General features: G+C 51.5%; 7 protein-coding genes across 7 annotated transcripts; 3 read left to right on the top strand and 4 right to left on the bottom strand.

Annotated features, from left to right (window-relative positions):
- Window positions 1-14: 14 nt before the first annotated feature.
- Window positions 15-1,622, bottom strand: BKA67DRAFT_351176 (uncharacterized protein). Its single transcript, XM_046096362.1, has 2 exons — window positions 1,062-1,622; window positions 15-977 (listed from the first exon to the last, which is right to left on the bottom strand). The coding sequence occupies exons 1-2, from the start codon at window positions 1,215-1,217 to the stop codon at window positions 267-269; spliced, it is 867 nt and encodes a 288-aa protein (XP_045956510.1). The 5' UTR covers window positions 1,218-1,622; the 3' UTR covers window positions 15-266.
- Window positions 1,623-3,035: 1,413 nt separating this feature from the next.
- Window positions 3,036-4,724, top strand: BKA67DRAFT_660995 (major facilitator superfamily transporter; the record flags this gene model as incomplete). Its single annotated transcript, XM_046107738.1, has 1 exon — window positions 3,036-4,724. One exon carries the CDS (start codon window positions 3,036-3,038, stop codon window positions 4,722-4,724), a length of 1,689 nt encoding a protein of 562 aa, XP_045956509.1.
- A 1,755-nt stretch (window positions 4,725-6,479) lies between these two features.
- On the bottom strand, window positions 6,480-7,466 carry BKA67DRAFT_538055 (uncharacterized protein; the record flags this gene model as incomplete). The annotated part of the gene is made up of 2 exons (XM_046100424.1): window positions 6,480-6,499; window positions 6,659-7,466. The coding sequence occupies 2 exons, from the start codon at window positions 7,464-7,466 to the stop codon at window positions 6,480-6,482; spliced, it is 828 nt and encodes a 275-aa protein (XP_045956508.1).
- Window positions 7,467-8,260: 794 nt separating this feature from the next.
- BKA67DRAFT_660993 (uncharacterized protein) lies at window positions 8,261-9,004 on the bottom strand (the record flags this gene model as incomplete). The annotated part of the gene is made up of 1 exon (XM_046107737.1): window positions 8,261-9,004. The coding sequence occupies one exon, from the start codon at window positions 9,002-9,004 to the stop codon at window positions 8,261-8,263; it is 744 nt and encodes a 247-aa protein (XP_045956507.1).
- A 1,255-nt stretch (window positions 9,005-10,259) lies between these two features.
- BKA67DRAFT_351143 (uncharacterized protein) lies at window positions 10,260-14,136 on the top strand. The gene is made up of 4 exons (XM_046096361.1): window positions 10,260-10,314; window positions 10,453-10,557; window positions 10,614-13,662; window positions 13,746-14,136. Exons 2-4 carry the CDS (start codon window positions 10,546-10,548, stop codon window positions 13,805-13,807), a joined length of 3,123 nt encoding a protein of 1,040 aa, XP_045956506.1. The 5' UTR covers window positions 10,260-10,314; window positions 10,453-10,545; the 3' UTR covers window positions 13,808-14,136.
- A 466-nt stretch (window positions 14,137-14,602) lies between these two features.
- Window positions 14,603-15,742, top strand: BKA67DRAFT_573367 (uncharacterized protein; the record flags this gene model as incomplete). Its single annotated transcript, XM_046103347.1, has 1 exon — window positions 14,603-15,742. A coding segment is annotated over one exon (360 nt), but the record flags the coding sequence as incomplete, so codon positions are not given.
- Window positions 15,743-17,298: 1,556 nt separating this feature from the next.
- Window positions 17,299-18,895, bottom strand: BKA67DRAFT_660991 (uncharacterized protein; the record flags this gene model as incomplete). Its single annotated transcript, XM_046107736.1, has 3 exons — window positions 17,299-17,641; window positions 17,710-17,810; window positions 17,882-18,895. The coding sequence occupies 3 exons, from the start codon at window positions 18,893-18,895 to the stop codon at window positions 17,299-17,301; spliced, it is 1,458 nt and encodes a 485-aa protein (XP_045956504.1).
- Between the last annotated feature and the right edge of the window lie 3,459 nt (window positions 18,896-22,354).

Below are 22,354 nucleotides of genomic sequence, written 5' to 3'. Positions count from 1 at the left end.
GAGACTTATATTTCGGGTAATCATCATAATACCTCAGTAGTATAGACTTAAGTGATTTCCAACACCTCTCCGCAATAAATGCAACCGAAACACCTTTGACGACCTAAAAACACATATCTATATTTCGTGCACCAGCTCGAGGTTTGCCGATCGTGTCCTATAGCCCATAGCCACCCTTACTGGCTTGCCGGGCCGCGAAATCGGAACCGCAATGTCTATGTCATGCTCTCATCCCACCCAGAATCGTGCAACGCTTTGGGAAGCATCTAGTGTAGTGTCCGGTCGTAGTTCCCAGTCGGGAATTGCGCGGGCCTTCCATCGTCGTACTCCTCGGCAGATGGCGGCGCATAGATGCGCGGTCCACCGGCATCAGGGTGTGCGCCGTACCCAGAGCTGTAAGGATCGTTGGCCGGGGAGACGCTGTGCGCGCGGTAGGGGTCACCAAAGGGGTTGTCGTGAGAGGGAGCGGTGCTATGGGCTCTGTAGTCGGTCTCGCTGTCGAACATGGGACGGGAGCCATACGAGTCGGCATTGTAGGGCGTACTGCTAGACGCCGCGTGGTCGTCGTGGTCATCGGCGTTGATCGGCGCGTACGCCTCCTCGTCATGCGGCGCCATGGAAAACGCAGCCTTGTCCGGGTCGATGTTCTGGTGGCCGCCCTTGCGAGCAATATTTTCATAGCCAGGCAGGTTGCCGTTGAACTGATAGTACTTCAAGGTGTATGCGCTGAGGAAGGTTGTGCCCGCCCAGAACAGGATCTCGAAGAAAGCCATCCCCACGATGGCCTTGCTGACCTTGCATCCTTCACCGCAGGAGTTGGCCGTGTTGTAGGCGGCCTGGCTGGCAAATGCCGACAGCCAGAGGATGGCAAAGACGCAGTCAACCACCAGCATGGCATGAGGGTTGGCAATCTTTCGTGTTCGTTGCCATCGGGGTGCCATGACAAGATAGATGATGGGTATTATAGATAAGAAACACTGTCAAAAGGGACGACGGTCAGCAATTGGACGCAGACGCGCACACAAGCTGCTCCTTGCGCCCTGCCATGCCGGAATACGTACCAGACCGAATGTCCAGCCATTATTTGCATTTATTACTGCATTTTCTGATCGGAAGAGGATGATTTCGAGTATGAATATTACAAATCCGAAAACGATTTGCATGGAGTGTAGGCCCAACTTGGCGTTGGGCAGGTAGTCGGCATCCCATTCCACCATCTTATCGTGGTGGGATATAAGAATGTAAACAAACACAATTCGATCGGGTCGAGGAGTTGAGGGGATTCGAAAGTCAAGTTGGAATATGCTCGTTACCGCGTGATACGAATTGCTGATGTTGTGGCCAGCAGCTCAGCTCAGCTCAGTTCAGCTCTCGAAACTTGGCAGAATGTTTGCCTAGCTTTAGGGGTCGGACGCTTCGTCGAAACGCGGAACAGTTTTCAGTACTCTTGGTAGAATATTGGCGTTGGCTGTACGACGTCTGCTTGGGGGCAGCGGTCGAGAAAGCAAGCGGACCTGGGTGGATTTCAATGGCAAGAAAGGTAAAAACAGGAAGAAACTCGTCGGAGCTGCTGTCCACGAGATCAAGCAATGTAAATTTGAACACTAGACTTCAGAATTCCGATTAATGCAACGGTGATTGACAACCAACTCATTCTGTTTCTGCAGATCAGCGTGCCTTGAAAATACCCTTTCATCCCTCTCATATGACGCGCGTTTTGCCCAGAGTGCCCGAGTGCCTGAGTGCCCTGTCCGGTCTCCAGTGTCTTCTTTTTTAGAGCTCAGCCCTGCTGGAAAGCGGCTGTGATTCGCCCAAGAGCCGTTTCTACCATGCAACTGCCCCGATCTTTGCCTTTCCAGGCGTTGCAAAGCCACTGAACTAAACGTCTGCTAAAAGGCGCTGCGCCTCGACATTCAGCTTTGCTCACCTTTTACCTACAGTAAGACATGGTCGTCGACTCTATGGTTAGTCAGCTAACAGGCGACAGTTGAAGGGAAAAAAAACACACACACCTCGACTCGCGGTCCATCACTCTTTGTTTTGCCGCAACATGTTGGTAATTGCCATGACCTGTGTTGACCTAATCTTCGAGCTTACGCCCCGCATTCTCAGCGTCGAGCATCCTGTTGCCCTGCCATTTACTTTGACTAACATGGCCCACCTTCTCTCAATTGGCGACAAACCAAGCTGGGTCCAATGAAATACGAAACAAACCAATGATGAACCCGATGACGAAGCGTTAGGTCTCTTCTGTTCATTTTTATTCTTTTTATTTTTATTTTTTATTCTTTTCATTTTTTCAATGGATCATGGCTATGCACGGGGTTGTGCATCACTCCGTATTCAAAGAGCACATTTGTAACAATCAACAACTTTCCCCGGCGCATGTGTATGCTTGGCTCGTTCAGGATTGCAACAAGTTGCAACTCTGACGGTGGCAACCTACCATGTACTATAGTCATGTAGTTTGATATTCAGGTGATGGGACTTGTCAGAACATCTGACATTAGACTTTTATTCCTTGAGTATATCATGATTGAGATGGAAGCACTGCGAAAATTAAGTTGATTGGTGCAATTGTTACGATAAACCACGAAACTTTATAAACATCATCGATGAATTCTACCACGGCGTTTATGGTTATGGTACAACGGACAGTCCCGAACTCTCGCGCCCATAAGAGGTTCGGCTACACTCTACCGATCATTGGCGTCGGCTTATCCAAGCGCTAAAGGAATCCACCATGCCGCCATATCTCTAATCGTCATTCTGTCAGGTTGTAGCCTCTTTCCAGACTTCGAGAAGAAAAAATCTCCTTCCGGCCTCAGAAGCGTCGAGAAAATTACGCGTGTCACGCATGAGCTTTCGGAGAATTGGCAAGTGTTCAGGGGCAGTAATAGTGCAGGTCGTGTCTCTCATTGGTGGAACAGTTGGTCTGTCACAGACCTGACACGGGGACGACGAGTTCAGGAGTGGTCCTCAGCCCGCTGGTATTTGAGCTGCACGCCCCCCTCGAAGTGCTTCCATATTTCGTGATGACCTCGAATAGTAACGGCAATGGAAGGGAAACCCCTTCCATAAAGGCCACCCAAAGTAGCGAAACAACGCCGTTGTTGCAACATGCGGACAGCAACAACAATGTTCCTGCGGATCGGTCGCAAACAGCCAATGAGAATGAGGAACAGACCGTTTTCGTCGAGGAGGTTACAGGCGTTAAACTGTGGCTCATCCTAGGTAGTGGCTATGTTGGCGTCTTCTTGGGAGCTGTAGACGCCTCTATCATCGCGACACTTTCGGCGCCAATTTCGAGCGAGTTCAGGTCCCTGAGTTTGCTGTCATGGTTAGCCACCGCATATCTCATCGCCAATGCAGCCTGTCAACCGATCAGTGGGAGGCTGACCGACATATTCGGGCGAGGACCAGGCTTGATCTTCAGCAATGTATTCTTCGCGGCCGGGAATCTCATATGTGGACTTGCACAGAACGAACACGTCATGATTTTCGGCCGCGTTGTTGCAGGTATCGGCGGAGGTGGCTTGATGTCCATCTCTACTTTCCTGGCAACGGACTTGGTCCCTCTCCGGAAGCGAGGTATCATTCAAGGCATTGGAAACATCGCATATGGCTCCGGAGCCATGTGTGGCGGTGTCCTCGGAGGATTGCTGAACGATTACACAAGTGGAGGATGGCGTTTAGCATTCCTTATCCAGGTGCCTCCAGTCTTGGTCTCAGCATGCCTCGTCGCATACTTGGTGCGAATTCCTCCGAAAGTGTCCAATAAATCATACCTGGCACGGATCGACTTCATTGGAGCGTTTCTGATTATTGTCTTCCTGGTCCTGCTTCTGCTAGGCCTCAACGCTGGGGGCAACTTGGTACCCTGGGTCCACCCATTGCCTCTCACCACCATCCCACTCGCGTTCGTTGCCGCAGTGGGATTCGTCATTTGGGAGGCAAGAGCCGCGCAACCCATCATACCAGTCAGGCTTCTTCTCCGTCGGACTGTCTTCAATGCATGCATGACGAATCTCGTTACTACTATGGCTAACATGATGGCCTTGTTTTACAGTCCACTCTATCTGCAGGTACGCGGTCAATCTGCAACGCAAGCCGGTCTGGTTCTTCTGTTTGCCCCGATCGGTATCAGCATATGTTCTATTGGCAGCGGTTACCTGATGAGGAAGACTGGACGATACATCGCTCTCGGTGCCCTTGCGGTCGGTCTGCAATTGGCACATGTCATTATTCTGACTACTCTCGACGAAACGACACCGAAATGGCATATCATGATATCATTCTTTCTATTGGGCTCCGGCTATGGCGCTATGCTGACTATTACGCTGCTAGCGTGTCTGGCTGCGGTCGACCATTCTGAACAGGCGCCCATCACTAGTGCCACATATGCATTCAGATCCGTTGGGGGGACTGTTGGCATTACCATCGCCTCCGCGGTGTACCAGAATATCCTGAAGACGCAGCTCTGGGATCGCTTTGGAAGTTTGCCCGACGCGGGCGTGGAGATACCCAAGATCAGGGACGATCTCGACGAGCTCAACCATTTGCCAGTGGGGTGGCACAGGCCAGACGTTATTGCCATTTTCATGGAGGCATTCCGAGGCGTGTGGTTCACGGCTCTTGCCATGGTACTCATTGGCCTGATTTCCATCAGCCTCATGAAACAACATACCCTCCACGCAACGCTAGCCCGCAACGAGCGATCTTAACGTTGGCTTTAAGCATATTATCTTCTACGGCTTGAAGGGTGGGGAGGAAGTCGCGAGGTACTCGATAAGTACCTATATCGTGGGGGGCGATTCATAGCATATTCACACATGGAGAGAGTCTCTGTCTGAATTACACAGGGGACATTGCATAGTTAGACCTGCAGTCAGCTGTCCAAGAGACCAGTGATAGCACAGGATAGTCCATACATCAATATAAGTCCGACGCGGGCGGGGATTTTGATCGAGTTGACATCTGTTCTAGAAACCTTCCGCGTCGGCATATTATCATATTGCCGTTATAGTTCTTTCCCACCCCTCCCTTATCGCATCGGATTTTGGCTTCATGCAAGGGCCGCCGACCCTGGGCACCTCCCTGCTCGTGCATGCAAGAAGATTTACTTCCCGAACATGTCGCTCAGGTACACTTCGTCTTGGTGCGTCGGGGTGTAGGCCGCAGAAGGGCATCGGGGGTGGGGCAGCGAAACCGAAACGCACCCGGACGCACATCCCAAATCGGTTCCCAACTCCCCTCCCCGCCCCGGTCAGGACCCGGCCGCGACTGGATCGAAACCGGCACAAGGCTGTCAGATGCCACAGGCTGTGGAGACCCCAGAAACGCCGTACCCCCCCCTCCCTTGCACGAAGGACAAGGCGTCTGTCAAAAACAACCTTATCACACCTGGTCCTGGTCCTGGCTCCCTGGTCCGGCCTTATCTGTCATCGCGACCGGGGGGCAAAGGGAGAGGGGGTGGGCGCGGTGGACCAGATTGCCAGTCGTCGGTTATAGTATGACACCATCGTTATCGCGGAGTTGTCCATCGAAGCCCACCCTGGTCGAGTGAGTTGCCCCAACTCTATACGATCACATGTTATATTATAGGGTTGTGGTTTGTTATCAAAGTGGTGCCCCACATCGATGTTGCAATCCGGGCTAGGGGCGCTATACTATGGTAGGAACCTGTCAAGCACCCCCTTCCTCCCAATCAGAACGCCCTGCCCACACCCTGCCCGTGGCTCGTCGCTATAGCTTGGTGGACATGTGATATAGCCTGACAGTCCATATGCGGGTCCAACGCTCATAGGGGGAGGGTGGCGAATCGTTTGGTCGAGTCGAGTTTGCAACTCGTCATGCACGTGTTGGTTGTGGTTTCTGGGAGGGGCAAGGAGTGGCAAGGAGTGGCATTGATCAGCTGCTCGAGGGTGCGGGAAGATGGCATGGCGCTCCAGGCGGTCCACAGACTGCGAGGCGATCTTTTGAAGTTTCTTGGTGATGTATGCGCGACTCTTCTTTTGGCGTGTGCTGACGTCGGCCCCCAATCAATCTGGGGGCGAAACAGTATGACGGTGGTTCGGTCATGATTGATCTGCTGCGATGTCTTGGATGTATCCCTTGGGGCCAGATCGGCTTGATCGTGGTCATGGTCATGACGGGGGGACAGATCCACGGTGTTCACCACGGTATTCTGTCATCCAGTCTGTATGAAGGATTTGCCAAGCATTCCCCGGGCGAGACGGATGGCTGGTCGTTCTGAGGGCCGACACTGGAATTTGGCTGATTCGGGGCACTCCAAGCAAGCTAGCTAACAGACAGATGATTATTTCGAGTAATGGTTTACTTGTGCTGAGTAGCCCACTGGAAGTTATCACGGTTATAAAAGCACTACATTCAAGGCCGCCATGAAGCGGCTTATTAAGGGTTCCCTAATAGAAGAGGCGCAGGTCTGGAAAACTTTGATTATTTGGGGCTACATATAGTCAATCATGACTGAACATGTCTAAACGAGTGATAGTAGTATACTTCCGTTGCACTTACTTAACGTTTTCATATATTATGTATCAGTTGTCGGGCCTGCCTACCATCTCACCTTTTATAAATCAGATAAATCGCACCATCGCTGGGCTCTGTATGTATGGCGGCATGGCGATGCACACACCTGCCACCGGCACCTGTGGCTCCGGAACATCAGGAAGGAGATCCTGGAGTTGCTCGAACTCCTGCTGGATGATCTGCTGTTCCACGTTCTTGTAGCACTCTTCCATGCTCTGTCGGAGGTGCGGGTTCGACTGGAGGAAGTGCTCGATCGTACATTTCATGACCTCGGTCGCGTGTTCGTGCTGCGCGAGTACCTGCCGGTTCTCGTTACCCATGGTCAGGTACTCCCTCATCAGCGCCTCGTGGCACTCCGTCGGCGGCGTCTGGCACTCACACATCCAGGTGTCCGCGCTTTGGTCCAAACGGCGCTTCCGGTGGAAGTATGGATCTTGCCTGCCGCCCAAGTTCTGGCGATCCCTACGGCTACGTTTCTTGTTTGAACGGTTACGGGGACCGCTGGGCTGGTCAGGGGACAACTGGAAGGGGTGGTTACCTGCGGTGGCTTGGCCATGATTGCCGCTGTGGTGCGAAGCGTGCTGGCTTTTGACACGGTTCTGATAGTCCGGGTCGAAGTTTCTACCCTTGTAACTGCCACCGCTGTTAGCCCCATTGCCGTCTCGGTTCACGAACGGTTGTGGGGTGTTACCGCCGTCAGGAACCAAACCTTGTTGACTGCTGAATCGTTTATGGTGGCCGGGATCAAAGTTCTTGCCTTTGTAACCTCCACGACCTCCAGTGCTGGTAGGGTGCGGTGACCCTTTTGGCGACCAGTCGCCAGGGTAGTTAAAGCCATTATTTTGGTTGTTGTTACTGCCCTGAAAGCTGCCACGACCGCCACCCCGATGACTATGATGAGGTTGGGGGGCCATCCTGCTGTGCCTGGGGCTGACTGAGATGGCGTGAGATGGGCGGCGAATGTTTTATGTAGTTCGGGGTTCTGGCTGGCTTCTGGCTGGCTTCTGAGGGCAATGGTACTCTGACTGAAAACCAACTATGATGAACGTTATCTTAGCTGTATTTATCTTGGATTCGACCGTTGTTCCGGTATCAGTTTCTTTGTTCAAATAGCGGCTTGAAGGACCGCTACGAAGAGTATAAGGACATTCTTATTCCATGAAAGGCTTGTTAAATGCCATTTATATTGAGGTCTTTGTCTGCTTCTTGTCCTTCTTGGGTCTCACCATGACATTGTGGCGCTTGATTCATTGGGTGGTGGTCCAAATTTAGAACGTCCAAGTCTTAAACGGGTTTGCTGATTCCTTTCATAAGTCGGATTAACAGGTTCTGGAAATCTTTCAAATGATCGCTGCAGAGCAGAATATCAATGTCTCAAGCCGAGTCAGAAAAAGCAGCTGACTACACATGATACGAAACTAATTATGAGCTACAGATAGAGGCGGGTACTTGAATGACAGCATCCTTCCCATAACGCAACAGCCCGAAGGGAAAGTCACTCACCCGGCAATTCATGATTGAGTGGGTTTGACTATGGCAATTTCAGGATGATGCCTACGAAGAAAGTGATAATGAGACTGTTGTGTAGATAAGACAGCCGAGTAGGTTAAAAAAAATAAAAATATAAATCTCGCTGTTTAGAGGCTTTGCAGCCCAATGGTAGTTACCAAAATCAAGATACCATAGAACCACTGCTATTACACGATCACTAGATATCCGACCCGGTTTGCGCCCACACCACGGGTACATCTGATTCAGATCGTGATGCAAGCTTATGACCACTGATCGCCACATCTTCCCAACCAAGCGTGCTGCAGTTGAGCGTCCCGCTAAACTTTCGGCAATCGTTTCCAGAAAACACGATATAACCCAGCCCCGTTTCCGGTGTGGTCGACTCGGCATCCTGAATCGTCGAGCCTGGGGGTATCGGACTTCCACACCATTGCAGCCAGAACTTTGGTGTACGAAAACTGTTCTTTTCAAAAGCCTTGAAGCGATCGTTCTCAAGCTGATCGGCCTCATCAAGGTGCTCCTGATCGTCACCATCTTCATCGGTGTTATTATCGCGCTCGCTACTTCCTTCGCGCTCCAGCTCTTCAGCATCATCATTGGCAGGATCCTCGGCCTCTAGGCTGGAAACAATTGCTTGTAAACTCTTTCTGCTCGCCGCAAGAATGACCGCCGCCTGCAGCGTGCCTGGCAAAGAAAGCGTCCCCACGACACCCTGCCCGTCTGTCGTAAGGCGATATAGTTGTAAATCCGGGTTGCCGGCAGATTTCATGTCTCCTTCGCTGCCACAGGCTCTCGTATAGGTTGGACAGTCCACCGAGAAGCCACCAAAGGATTTGCGAACATTGAATCTCGAGCCATGTCGCTGTGATCTGCCGCCGCCCTTTCCAACTCTATTGTGCATATGTCGCGAGGAGAGCGCTTCGTCTTGCCAATCGTCCATGTTTGGGGGAATTTTCAAAAGAACTTTGGAGCCAATGGGGTTGCCTGACAAGATTGAAAAGAATTTGCGAGATTACATGTTCACGAAGCATCAATTTCGCACCTGTGGTTCTGTCTTTGCAATGTCATCGATGTGCCTAGCCCCAGGTATTGACGTCATGTATAAGAGAGTTCTCGAAATAGTCAAATCTACGGTCCCGACCCACTTGACATGAGCAGTAGAGACTTCCATATATGTATGGGCCACGATGCACCTAGGTTAGTCACAAGGATGAGTGCTAGATCCTGACATTGTTTGGCATCCTTACTATTATTGGTGTAACCCCGATGTGGGACATGTGACCATATTGAGCAACGACAAACCACTTATCGAGATGGAATCACCAAGTAATAATTAGCCCATGGAAATGGATAGGAACAATGGTACCCGGTCAAAGCTGTGAAAATACTGGTGGCCAACTCAGTCAGATCGGACCTTGTGGATATATCCTGGATGCATAACGGGCACGCAGCTCTGTACCCTAGCGAAGATTCTCACGAAGAGCGGCTGATAGACCGTGTGTCCCGCTGCGGAAGGGCAGACTTGATGTGACCACAGGCGAGCCTGGGCGGGTGTGGTTGGCTATCAGGAATTCTCTCTCATCATTCATGCCGTGCGAGTTGCTTCCGGTGGAGCAGAACAGAACAAGACGGCATCTTTTGTCTCCCCACAAAAGATGAATGAGTTTATTCACAAAGAAGTCGAAGTGAATCCGGTCGCGTGACAGGTTACAAAGTATTTCTGATAACTTAGAATATGTACCGACTTAGCATGTTACCCTGGAGGACAGGACTGTGACAGCGGGGTACCAGCCCCGCCAAAGGGCCACCACTCCCAAGGGCAATCCCCAAATCAGCACCGAAGAGGCCGCTGTGTTGCACAAGGTTCAGCGTCTTGGGTCCGGATGCAGCCGCGTTACCGCCAAAAATTCATACTGTAAGAGCCGCGCACTCACCTCACTGCATTTCGACTTCACACTCACATTCACACTCACATTCACACCACTTCTTCCTAGTCTTAGAGCGCCCGCCCATCGTCGCCTCTTCCTGCGATTCGGTTCGATCTGATCGGGGATCTGACCACAGATCCCTCAGTCCGAGCATTTTCAAAGTCCCATATCGGCGTGGTGACTCTGTAACCCCCTCAACAAATACCACCTCTTCCACCATATCGATCACGAGTATGCGACTCGTACATATGCGCTCGCAAATCGCCCCAGACGATATCTGATACTGCCATCTTGAGACAAGGAAAGAAGAAAACCCCCCACGGTATGGGCATTGCTGAGGGCACAGTTTCATCAAGCATGTCGCCAGGTAAGGAAGCTCTGCATGCTGCAGCTCCAGAACACCAACACCAACGCGATGCAACGCAAATACCGGGTGGAATGCTGACTTGCCCACCACAAGATAGTCCCCAGGTTGCAACTACTTCTACTCTTCACACCCAAACACCTCTGACTCGACCAGACTGGGAGTCCCTCTTCCTGTCCGCGAGCCCTCATGATGGTCATTGTAGGCACACCACCAGATGCAAACTGTTTGTTCCCACTAGCTCACACGCACTGCAGAGAAAATTCATGGATAGCCTCACCGGCGCCTTCAAGCCTACTAATACACTGAACGGCACACAGCACCAGCGTACACTGCCCCCTCTGCCCGACGCGCCGTTGGCTTCCGCCTCTCACGAGCCGCCCGCCACGAAACAGAAGAGTCACGAGCCAGACACATTCTCCACCTCACAGTCCTACTTCGCCATTGATTCAGAGCCCAGATCTGCCCCTGCGCGGAGACCTTCCGCCAGCAGTATACTATCAGGAGACTTCCCCCGGAAGGCAGCCAGTGTTCAGTCGTCAAGCAAACCCGCGAGTCTGACAAACGTCGGGGAATATCGGTCGGTCGAAAAGCAGACCCAGCCTCCAAAATCCAAGAGAAAACGCCTGGGAAAACTACCAAACATTTGTGCCTCGAGTCCGCAGGTTCTAGATGACAGTGACAGTATTGTGGACGATGGCGATGCCGAGAAAGTTGACCTGATACAAGCCTGGGAGATGGATAAACAGCCGAATGCCCCCATCGAGCACCAAGATAAGCCCCTCGACGAGTATCGCGAGCGTTTCTACAGACCCTCCTACCTACCAAGCAAGCCCACTGCCTCCCAACCCAATGCTTCCAAACGAAAATGGGGATTGGATTCAAAGGAGCCTCGCAAGCAACCTAGGAACTCGAGTCCTGATCCTTTGAGCGGGGAAGGCGAGTTCGTCCACAGAAGCTTGCCTCAGTCGAGGACAATCGCATCCAAGAGCGAGTCTCGAAGAGGAGAGATCCGGCCTACAGAATTCAAGAAGCCACCAAAAGCAGCCGCTGATTCCCGCAAAGGCAATAAACGGCCAGACATCGACCATGCCAGGGATATCCTTGGGACGGGACTTAGGATCAAATCAGCTGTTGATGGCCGGTACATGTATTCTGCACTCAGGGAAGATCCAAATGAAGAGTGCTCACTGCGCGTACACGATGTCAGCACTATACTTCTACCCACGACCAGTGAAGGAGATGTGATGGGAGAATACAGCTACCTTGCGGTGGACTTGAAGAAGTCCAATGCGATCAAGTATGAAACGACACCTGGCCACGTCGTCTGTATTGAGCGATCTCTGGACCCCGGCATGTCGGCTGGGCCAAAATTACTTGTCGAGTTTACCGACCGCAAAGGGCTCGAGTTGTTTGTACAATGGGTTCAAATGGAAAGGAGCGAATCGCTGCAACTTAGCGTCCAAGCCGTGCAAGACGACAAGCTGAGCAAGACACTGGGTCACATGGGGGAGAAAGCCACAAAAAGCAAGGTCCTGAGAGACTCGGACAACACTCTGTCCCAGGTACCCGACGACGTCAAACTTATGGAACGGCAACACGAAAAGCGATTGCAAACTTCGCAGCCATTAGCTCCATGGAACCGAAAGCCGTCTGGGCCGCCAAAACTCCGCGACGCTATGCGACCTCCCCCTTCCCATAACCATGTTCGTGAAGAGGAGTCTATAACCATTCCGGAAAGTCCTACAGCATTAGCACCCGTCACTCGCGCAAGTCGAACACGTTCAGTCAAGCTCATTGACAGGGTTCCCACCCCTAAAGGCTGGACGGATGAGCACCCTAACTGGGAGAAGAGCTGGCGAAATTCATTGGTCTTTCCACCCCAGGGCAAGAACCGAGCCACTGTTGACAAAGAGGACATAGTTAGACTTGATGAAGGGCAATTCCTCAACGACAACCTAATCATCTTTGGTCTACGCTATTTACAAGATCAACTAGAAAAGGAGCGGCCCGAGATTGCCAAGCGAGTCTACTTTCATAACACATTCTTCTATGACAAGCTCAAACCTTCAAAAAGCGGCGCTGGCATAAACTACGACAGCGTCAAGGGCTGGACGGCCAAAGTGGACTTGTTTACGAAGGACTTCATTGTCGTCCCTATCAATGAGCACGCTCACTGGTATGTTGCGATTATCTACAATGCGCCGAAGCTTATTCCGGAAGAAAATACATCGGGGCTAGATAGGAGAACAGAGACTGCTGATGACGTTGATGGCATTCCATCTGAAACCGAGCAAGCGGCAATCACCGGCCAGCATCTTACGGTTGCCCATGATATTAGTACTCTCGGGGAAAGTGTTCCTTTGGTCGAGGAAGAGATGCGTCGAATGTCCATAACAAGCTCAAACGATGCCACAGAGCCGTCTGGCCAGGATAAACAGGCTAATAAGGAACTTCAAGGTGGGAACCAACCAACGGAGAATGAGGACGTTTACGAAATGATTGAAAGCGATGTGTATGCCGCAGGAACACAACCCACCAATGCTGCCTCTCGAAGAAAGGCACCGAAGAAATCGAACAGCGGACAGCGCAAGCATGATACAAGTCAGCCGAAGATCATCACGTTGGACTCATTGGGATCAGCACATTCCCCAGCGTGTTCGTACCTTCGCCAGTATATGGTCGCAGAGTTGAAAGACAAGAAGGGCCTTGAGGTTCCTGACCCTGGCAAGCTTGGCATAACAGCGAAGCATATACCACTGCAAGAAAACTACTGCGATTGCGGTCTGTATCTTATTGGCTACATTGACGCTTTTCAGAGGGATCCAGATAAATTCATCCACAGCCTCTTGCAGTACGGCGAACCAGACTGGGAGTTGAATTCATCAGCCACGCGTCACAAGCTGAGAGAGTTAATTTTCGAGCTTCAACGTCAGCAGCGGGAACGAGAAGATCTCGAAGAGGCCGAAAAACGAGAAAGAAAACGCAAGATCGCAGAGCAGAAGCGTAGCAAAAGTCGACCGTCATCAAGTGATGGAAAGTCCGATAAACAGTCAACAGAGCCAGCGGATCACGCAACGAAATCGACTGTGAGGTCGGAATTATCTTCAGCGCTTGACATATGCCAGAACTCGACAACCCAGAATACTTGTGATGCCTCCTCTTTACTCCGCCGGAATCTACGAGCATCAAACATCAATACTGGTCAAGTTCTGAGTGGTGGCACGAAGTTCAACGAGCCTTTGTCGGGGACCAAAGATACACCTCACGACCGCGAGACGACTACTCCGCATGGTCGGGAAGCAGGTATGCTACCCAAGAGCCTGCCTAGTTCAGCCTTGATGAGCCGGAACTCTTCGAGACAATCAGAAAGTAATGATACTGTGAAGAACTTTGTTTCACTGCCCAAGTCGCCCGAACCCTTGGGGGATACCTCGGACAACCCTGTTGATCTCAGTAGCGCACATCCAAGCAGCGTGCCCGAGCTTGACCTCCTGCAACGCCTCGATGACGCTCTCACAACGGAGCAAAGGAGAAGGAGAAAAGAAAGACAAGATGAAACAAGACCAACACGGGACCCTGACACTCCACGAAAATCTGTGGAGCAGCAGATGACCACTTTGTCCCAAGAAGAGGTCCGGGAAATTCAGGTTCAGACGCCGCTCAAAGCGAAGAGAAAGCGTGAAGAAGATCGTTCGCCAAAGACTAACATTGAGATCGAAATACTCTCTAATAACCTCAAGCGGCCTAGAGATGCAACCAGCTCTCATTACAGTCGGCCCAAAGAGACGGGTCAAAAAAGTGACTATTTCCTGGGGTCTCAAAAGTACCGAGCAGGAAATAGACTAGGTCGGGCTGAATACGTCGACACTGCCTCAGATCTGCCCGTCTACGTAGACTCCGACTAAGAGGTGTCTATACTATGATATGATATCGAACGAGGCGACTGCATCCTGAGACAATCATCAATAACTTCAACGGACTAGTAGGAGGAAGCGCGAGGATCGATTCGATCACATCGCAAGATATATGCATCGGAATGGCGTTCGGTTTAAGGAGTTTTGCATTTTGCTGATACCCCGGAACTTTACAGCAACGGTCAGGGAAAACTAGTAGATGGTCTGGCATTTCGGCCGAGTCTGCTCATGTACAGGCATCGTGCATTTTGTGCTTGCGTGGATGCTGATTAGTGGAAGAACAAGAATAAGCTTTCGGTGAATTGAATCGCATGAACAAGGCAAGCCAGTGAGGATGATTACCAGTCGCTTGGGACAAGGCGAATTACATTGATGTGACCTCATCCGGCCCTACGCTGTGAAAACGAACGTTACACTCATGCCCGGTCCTGGTATTTGTGTCTGCAGGCACTCAAATGTATTTGGTTGTAGGGGGGTCGGTCAGCATCTATCCGTCGGAACATTACGTACATGTCGCATGTTTATGCCCCAATACCTCGTCAGGTTGCCACCAAGTCGCTTGGCAGCATTATAGTGCAGGTAGGTATCTTAACGTCGTCTGGTAACACGAGAGAGATAGAGGGCAATGCTTGGCTTAACTGGGGGAAACATAATACCTCCGCAGGACAGCGGCCATAGCCTATCGAGCCTCTTCCTATCCCCGCCACAAACAGTATCTCGCCCAAGATGTAAAGCCGGGCACGAGGCCCGGCAGGCCCGAGGTCAGTCACACATGGGGCGCCGTGACGCCGACCCGCTTTTCTCGCGCCGAATTCCGACAACGGCCAGGGTTGTGGTTTTGGGAAGGGGGTTCCAATTCCCATCGTCCTCTTTTTTTTCTCTCCCTTTTGGAGGTTTTTTTTTCTCCATTTTCATTTCATCTTATTCCCATGCATCGCGGCTCTCGCTTATAGGGTTCCTTTTTGGCCTCTCTCTCTCTCTCTCTCTCCTACCCTACCCTACCCTACCCTCCCCCCTGGTGTGATATGTAGAGTGACCCAGCAGACAGAGAGAGAATCCATGCTCTTGAGTGCCTCCCCGCCCCTCGTCTCAGGTGGTTCTGGGGGAGAGTCCGGGAATTGAAGTGATAGGAAACGGTGTCTCTCGCTCGCTTCCGATATTGAAATGAGATGATACTACAGATTGTAATGTTCCAAGGTCCCGGGTTTTTGGCATGTGATACTTCCGGTTCCGGTAAAGAATAAGAATAAAAATAAAAATAAAAGTTGGCCTGCCTGGCTAGCGTGCGACTGGAAATACTGTTCACCTTTTGTCACATGGAGATCTCTCTATAGTGGCTTTTATGTTACTTGGTCACACGGTACGGCATGCCATGAGAGACCGAAAATTTCGATATGATATCGGAGGCTCTTGCTGCGTGACGGAACGTCATGCAAAAAGAAATCTTGGCATGATAGATTGGGGAGGGGGGGCAGGGTCTTCTACTTGTACAAACGAGGGTTGCATCGCCAGATTGTTGCGCGCTTTGTGTACGAGGAGTTTGTAATTATGCTGTGGTGAAAGGATCTTGTTCCATCTCTCTCTCACTCTGTCTCTCACACCCCACCTCCTCCACTTCCTCTTCCTCTTCCTCTTCCGACTCACCGTTTTAGGTCAGGGTCCCCCCCTTTCGAACATATGTGGAGAAAACATCAAGGACTCCATTTTGGCTCATGTAGATCCAGGGTTCTAGGTTGCAGTACCAGACTGCTGGATAAGGAAGGCACAAGGCGAGGGGGGGGGTTCATTTTGAGCGGTGTCTCTCTTAGAGCCTCCTCCTGGTATCCACATTTTGGCTGACGCCGACCCTGTCACGACGTCCCCTCCCCTCCCGTGTGGATGTGCTTTTCCTCAGACCGGCTTTACGAACCACGCAGGAAATCGAACGACTGTGGCGGGCGGGCCAATTTCTGCCAAACCCGGTCTCGATGGAAAAGACTAAATTGTGGACAGTAGTTCTCTCGTAGCCCGTGCAGCCCGTGAGCCCGTGAAGGGCATGACGAGGAGGGGAATTGGCAAAGTCGCTTAACTAGTGCAGGATTCAGACCAAGGTGACACTCCGGGTGATGCTGCTTTGACACGATATCGTATAGGGGGGTTTGTCCGTCGTTATCCGGACTTTCAGATAGTCTGCGGCACAGTCAAGTTTGGGGGGTGGGGGAGGGACTGCATGCAAGCGGGCAACGAATATCTCCCAGTTTACACGGGAGTGGTCTCGCAGGCAGCATTCCCGGTCTGTGTTGATATGCCGGCCTCATAGAGTCTGTTCTGTCTGAAATACTTTGTTTGTTTGTTTGTTCATGTCATGAATACATATGTATATATATAGATGCCAAACGAATGAAGGAGGTAGTGAATATACAGTTATAAGAAGTAGCAGCAGATGCAACTGGGTATTCCATGATGAAGAATAAATAGCATAAAATCAGAGAAAACAGCAAACCAACAAACATGGATGGACTTCGTGTCTTCTTTGCTCCCCTCGGGCGATGCAGAAAACTCCTCGTGCGCCGTTAATCCAGATCAACTCGCGGGAGCGAGGATGTAACCAGTGTGATGAGAAATAAAATGCCTGAAAAACGCCCTGTCTGATGCTGAAGTATTGCCAAAATAAAAACAATAAAAATCGTAGCTCAATGTGATCGTCCACTCTTCAGCTCTTTCACCCTCCATTTCTTGGTGGTCGTCTCGTGATCAATATCCTCCAAGTCATCCCGACTCTGCCGGTAACAAAGATCATGTAGTTGTTCTCGCATACTCTGGCGTAAAGCCTCATGGTTGGCCTCCTTCAGTGACTACTCTTCGTGTGACCGTATATCATGGCAGACACAGATAGCAGTTTGTCGTCCGTCTTACTGAACTCGCCCGAATCCCAAGTTTTGTGGGCTGCAGTCTCGAGTCCAACAAACGCAAAATAACGTCTCTAAACGTTTGAAATCTCTCACCGCAAGTCTCAGGTGGTACAACGCCCGGATCGGCCAGACTATCACAGATGCCGCGGCTCTGTTTGCCAGGGCCGGCAGAGGAGGTCCTCATGAACGCGAGGTAATTCGCGCTGGTGCCATGATAGCGGGGTCCTCTTGACCTCCTGGGGCGGATAAGGCGGTGCGGTCTCGTTGGATGTGGGCTTGTAATGCTCATAGCTGACGCGTACCCTCTTGCTGCCCAGGTCGGCGTGCTCCGGCGAGGGGTGAGGCAGTGTCGTCGTCCGCGGGGAGACGGAGGCGCTGGAGTTGCTTCGGGGCCTCTGTTGCTCGTGCTCCCTAACCTGCGAGATCGAATGTGATCCTGGCGAGTTGGACGGGGAAGTGTTGTGTCCGCCTCGGGGCCTGCAACAATGTGAATACAAGATTCTTGGCAACTGCATCGTCTCTATCGTTTGGAGTGGGGAACTTACGCGTTCTTGAACTTGCATACTCTGCCGAACTTCTCGCATTGTACGCATCGAGGAAAGTCCGGATCGCACTTGATCTTCTTCTCCCGACATGTCAAGCAGGCCTGTATTTCTTGGGTCAGTCGCTGTAATTTCTCTTCCTCCTAAGCTCTGAGTTTCAGGAGGGAATACTGACGATTGCAAGTCGCTTTCTCGGCTTTCCAGCTTTCGTGACTCCCCAGTGAGCATTCACCTGCTCTCCATCAATCACTGTCTTACAATGCGAACCGTCGTCATAGAAGTAGCACAGACCCTCCCCCGGTACTTCCGCCTGTCGCACGAACCGTGGCAAGAAATGCGTGCCGGTCCAGATCTTTGGCCCTAAGCCATCCTTGACCGGCGCCGCCTCCGAGGCTCCGCTCGACAACAGGTTCGACGAGTGGCCTGAAGGTTGCGGCTGGCGTTGCAGTTGTTCTCTGTAGCCTCCAAGCGAATCGTGACTGGGCTTCTGTCCTATAGGAGGATAAGGTAACCGGTCGTTGACAGGTCGGAATGATGATGCTGCCTCCCGAGTCCCAAAGACATATTCAGGCCTCCTCGAGTCCGACTGGCTGGACTGGCTGGACCATCTGGAGCTGGTGGTCGAATCATTACGAGGGGCGTTCTGTGCTCTGTCGAACTCATGGTTCCTGGGTGAAAGTGGTCCGGGGAAACGATGTGATACCGATGGGAGAGCGGTCCTTTCTTGTTCTAGTCTCGGTTCGTACACGCTGCGCGGTTGGGCCACCGGCGTCGACACGTTTGGAAAGTACGAGTTCGAGTACGACCTCTCGGAATTAGCAGACGCAGAAGGGGGCCGATCCAGCGGCGATCTCAGGGGGCTAGGTCGCTCGGACATTGGCGAGTGTAGAGGGCGCATCTGGCTTGGTGGACCAAATATGCTGCTCAGCGACGGCAGCTGTTGTCGGGGCGCGCTCTGGGCGGCCATGTCCCGAGCCCTGCTGTCTTCCAAATTCTTCCCAGCTGACATGTCAGACTTGAACTGCTTATCATAGCTTGACATAGGCGGAGATATGGGCGCAACACTCCTCCAATAATGGGTTTCGGCGGACCTGTATGCGGAAGCTGAAGCGTGGTGGCTCTCTAATTCGGGTGGGGGAGTATCTGGCGTGACCAGAGAGCGATGGATATCTATCTTAGAAATCCCCATTGAGACGACACGCAGCAAGTGAGCCTTCTAGCATGCCCAGACCAAAAGCTAGGGGATTATTTATTTCCCTCCTGTGGTTGCCCCGAGCGCCAGGAGAGCGAACAACGTGCTCGTTAATACCGCTGTCTATGTCACAACCAGGTCGCCGATCGGTTCGCAGATACTCAAAGATCTAACCAGTCCGTGCTATTTTGCTGTTTAGCTCCAGAAGCCGACTCCGTTGCTGGTATTAGGTTCAGCCCTCGATGGTGTTATGTCGTCGTGTAGATGAATGAAACGTCGAGGCGCAATGGTATCTCTCCGCAGCTTACGTGGAAATTTCCTAGTATGGTGATGAATGGTGAAATTGGGATCCAGGAAGAAGGCAAGGTTTGGATGAAAGGGCTGAACGTTGTCTTATGGGACAGCGAAAGTAAGCAACCCCAGGTGTCATTCGGAGTATAGCGACAGTTTTGGCCGAAGGGAGAAAGAATTATGATTCGAGGACAGATGATGGGTCTAGAAACGGGAATTCAGGTGAGATACAATACATTAATTGTATGCTGGTAAACGACATACACCCACGCAACTGCTCCTGGCCGGGCCACTTTGTCCAGATCAAGGTAGACTCGGCCGTGGATTTTTGGCCGTGTATGTACATATCAGCAAGCGAGAAGGAGACTCATGACCCTAGTCCAACGACCCTTGGGCTGGATGTCGGCACCGACAGAATAGTACTAATAGCTTTTCTTGGCATCTGAAGGATGCAGCTATGTACCTACCTTCCAATGCGTGTGTACATGGTGGACGCCCTATGAGTGCAGCACCGCTAACCTAGAGGCTTAGGCTAGCTTACAGCCTACAAGCACCCCGGCATTGTGCCAAATTAGAGCTCGTGAAGTGCCCTGAAAGGAGCGTAGGCTAGGTGGACTTCCACTAAAATACAGCAACCCGACCCAGCAACGAGAGACGATAAAGAAGCCATGAAGAGAACTAGGGGTAGGCCTGCTCGATGGCCAGTCAAGGGTGATGACATGTAGCTGACCGATGGATAAGTGGGTCACCGGCAGCTACCTAGATCAGAGATCAATCCTAGGGTTTGTTCCTCGGACAAAATGCAATGAAAAGTGCGACGATGGGGCTTCTAGCATAGCAATTGATTACAAGTGGATTCGTCGCTTGCACAATTTCTGGTAGCATGCCATTGCCATTGGCCCATGCCCGAAGCAGGGGTCCTGTGAGGCTCGAAAGTCTGGTGGCATGATGTATGGGGTAGAGAGGGAGATGAGAGGATCTTGGCCCTGGGTGATTTGAGTTACATACAAATACTATAGGTAACAAGGAGCCGAAAGATGCACAGCACATCGATGGAATATGTGGAAGTGTGTTCCGCAACGGTATGGGCCACATCAGCCACTTTGCGAGCGATGCGGCACTTCAATAAACCCCATGACACTTACCGTTGCACAACAGTTGTTGCACCCCAAGATCCGGCGGTCGGCCGAGTTGACGCGAGGATAGATATGGTGCAATCGAGGTGGTATGTGTTAGTGCAGGCGGAATTTCCGTGGTCTTTTTTTGAAGTCGGGAATCTGCCTGGCGACCTCGGCTTCTTGAGTCAGCGCCGGAATGATGCCCCAGAGAACATGAGTATTCCAGATGAAGCTTTGTAGATGAAGATCCACAATAACGCACGTAGACGATACCTAAACCCGAGACCATCCCACCATTAGGTATGCGTATTGCCCAAGCGCAGTAAAGGAGTCTGTAGCGTAGCAAGCGTAATGCCGGAGCGGAGGACTTTGGCTAGACGTCGGGGTTGTTCTGATGACCATGCTGCGAACTGGCCCGGGTGGGAACTGGCCTTGGGGGGGAACTGGAGCAGGTGGTGTATGTATTTCATTTTCTAGCACGACTCTACGGAGTATTAGGTAGCATATATTACGGCTAATAAGACGCAGGTGTGTCGGCAAGTAGTGGTTAGCGTCTACCCAGCGCCCCGGGTGCCTGTGGAACCATTGTGTGTCTATTTCTAGCGCCGTAGTAGCGATACACTAATAAGCGATTAGTATCTACAGGGAGGAGAGCAGGCCCTGAGGCTTGAGGAGGGCACCCCCGGCTCTTCCTTCTGTCACACCTCTGGCATGGTTCTAACCGACCTGGCACAAACAGGTCCATGTACGAGTACGAGTCAACGTGATTAATTGAGCCTCCATCTTACTACGGTCGGTCTGGGTGGGTTATGATCAGGTTTGTACGGAGCTCGGATGCTTGATGAATCGGATATGCTTTCTGATTGGTGACGTCGGTTATGGAAGGACCCCTTCTTGATGGATCCGGCAGATGACTGATGTTATACTTCATGATTGTGACACGACACTTTGCCAGAAGAGGTGGTGTCTACCGCACGCGAGCGCATGCGCTCTCGGACGGGCAATATGCCGCCGTGCGCTAAAGCCCAAGAGAGGCTAACACTTCGCGCCATCCAGATGCTCGGAGAGCAATAGAGTTGGAATTCCACGACTTTACTGTCTTGTCTTGGTGTGGCAGCAACTCAAGGCAATTTCTGCAGAGGACAAGTACACAACGCAATATTGGTGGACTTGGCGGAATGTTAAGATTTCGCAACAAGCGAAGAAGCAATACTTGTGCTCAACAACTCAGTCCAAGGTTTTGATCGGCCGGGTGGGCTGCCAGCCCGATATTCCGGTTGTTGTTTGTTTATTGTTCATTGTCATTCCCGAGTATTCCGCCACGATTCTGCTTGGTAGGAGATCGAATAAGCTCTGTTCTTGCCTGCCGCTGTGGAGGGGATCTCCAAAATCAAGGCCCGCATTCGCTAAGCAGCGCCACATAGGGAATAGGCTGATTGCTGCCAGCGCTAGAAAAGGATGGGAAGCTGTTCGTCTTTATTGAAGACAGTACCAAGTACGGCTATGACGCCTTCCGAATTCTTTCTGCCGGAAAGGTCACTCGGAACTACCAAAGTGCCAGCCGTCAGGGAGTCTTTATTACTCCTAAGTAGCAGCTGAGGGCGTTAGGATGAGCCCATCCCCACCTAGTGATGAATCTATATTCTAGTTCATGAACGGCTGTCATTAGGAACTACCGAATCTGATGCACCTAGGCAACCAAGGGTCTTGGCCGACTGAAACCTTGTTTACTAAGTCGATGTTTTGTCACTGGCGTGATAGACTTGTCGGTAGAGGGTCCCGGGACTTGGGGAAAGGAAGTCCGAAATTTGAGGTGGAATTCACGCCTTGAATAGTTTGTGGGGCCCGAAAGAAATACCTGCTCCTGGAAGCTGGAAAGGTCATGCTATGTCTTATGTGAGGCGTCATACTATACATTGAGTTCCTTGGGCAATGGAGCATGGTTCTTAAAATGGACAAGTGCGTGGCAGAGAGCTGACGAACACAAAGTCCAAGATGGATGGACGCCGCATTTCCCTGATTTGCCGCGACGACGGCGCGTTTAGAT

Source organism: Truncatella angustata (genome assembly GCF_020726525.1).
Source record: "Truncatella angustata strain MPI-SDFR-AT-0073 chromosome Unknown BKA67scaffold_6, whole genome shotgun sequence".
Classification (NCBI taxonomy): domain Eukaryota; kingdom Fungi; phylum Ascomycota; class Sordariomycetes; order Amphisphaeriales; family Sporocadaceae; genus Truncatella; species Truncatella angustata.
Note: the sequence above shows the minus strand (reverse complement) of the source record. Positions and strands in the feature narration are given on the sequence as shown.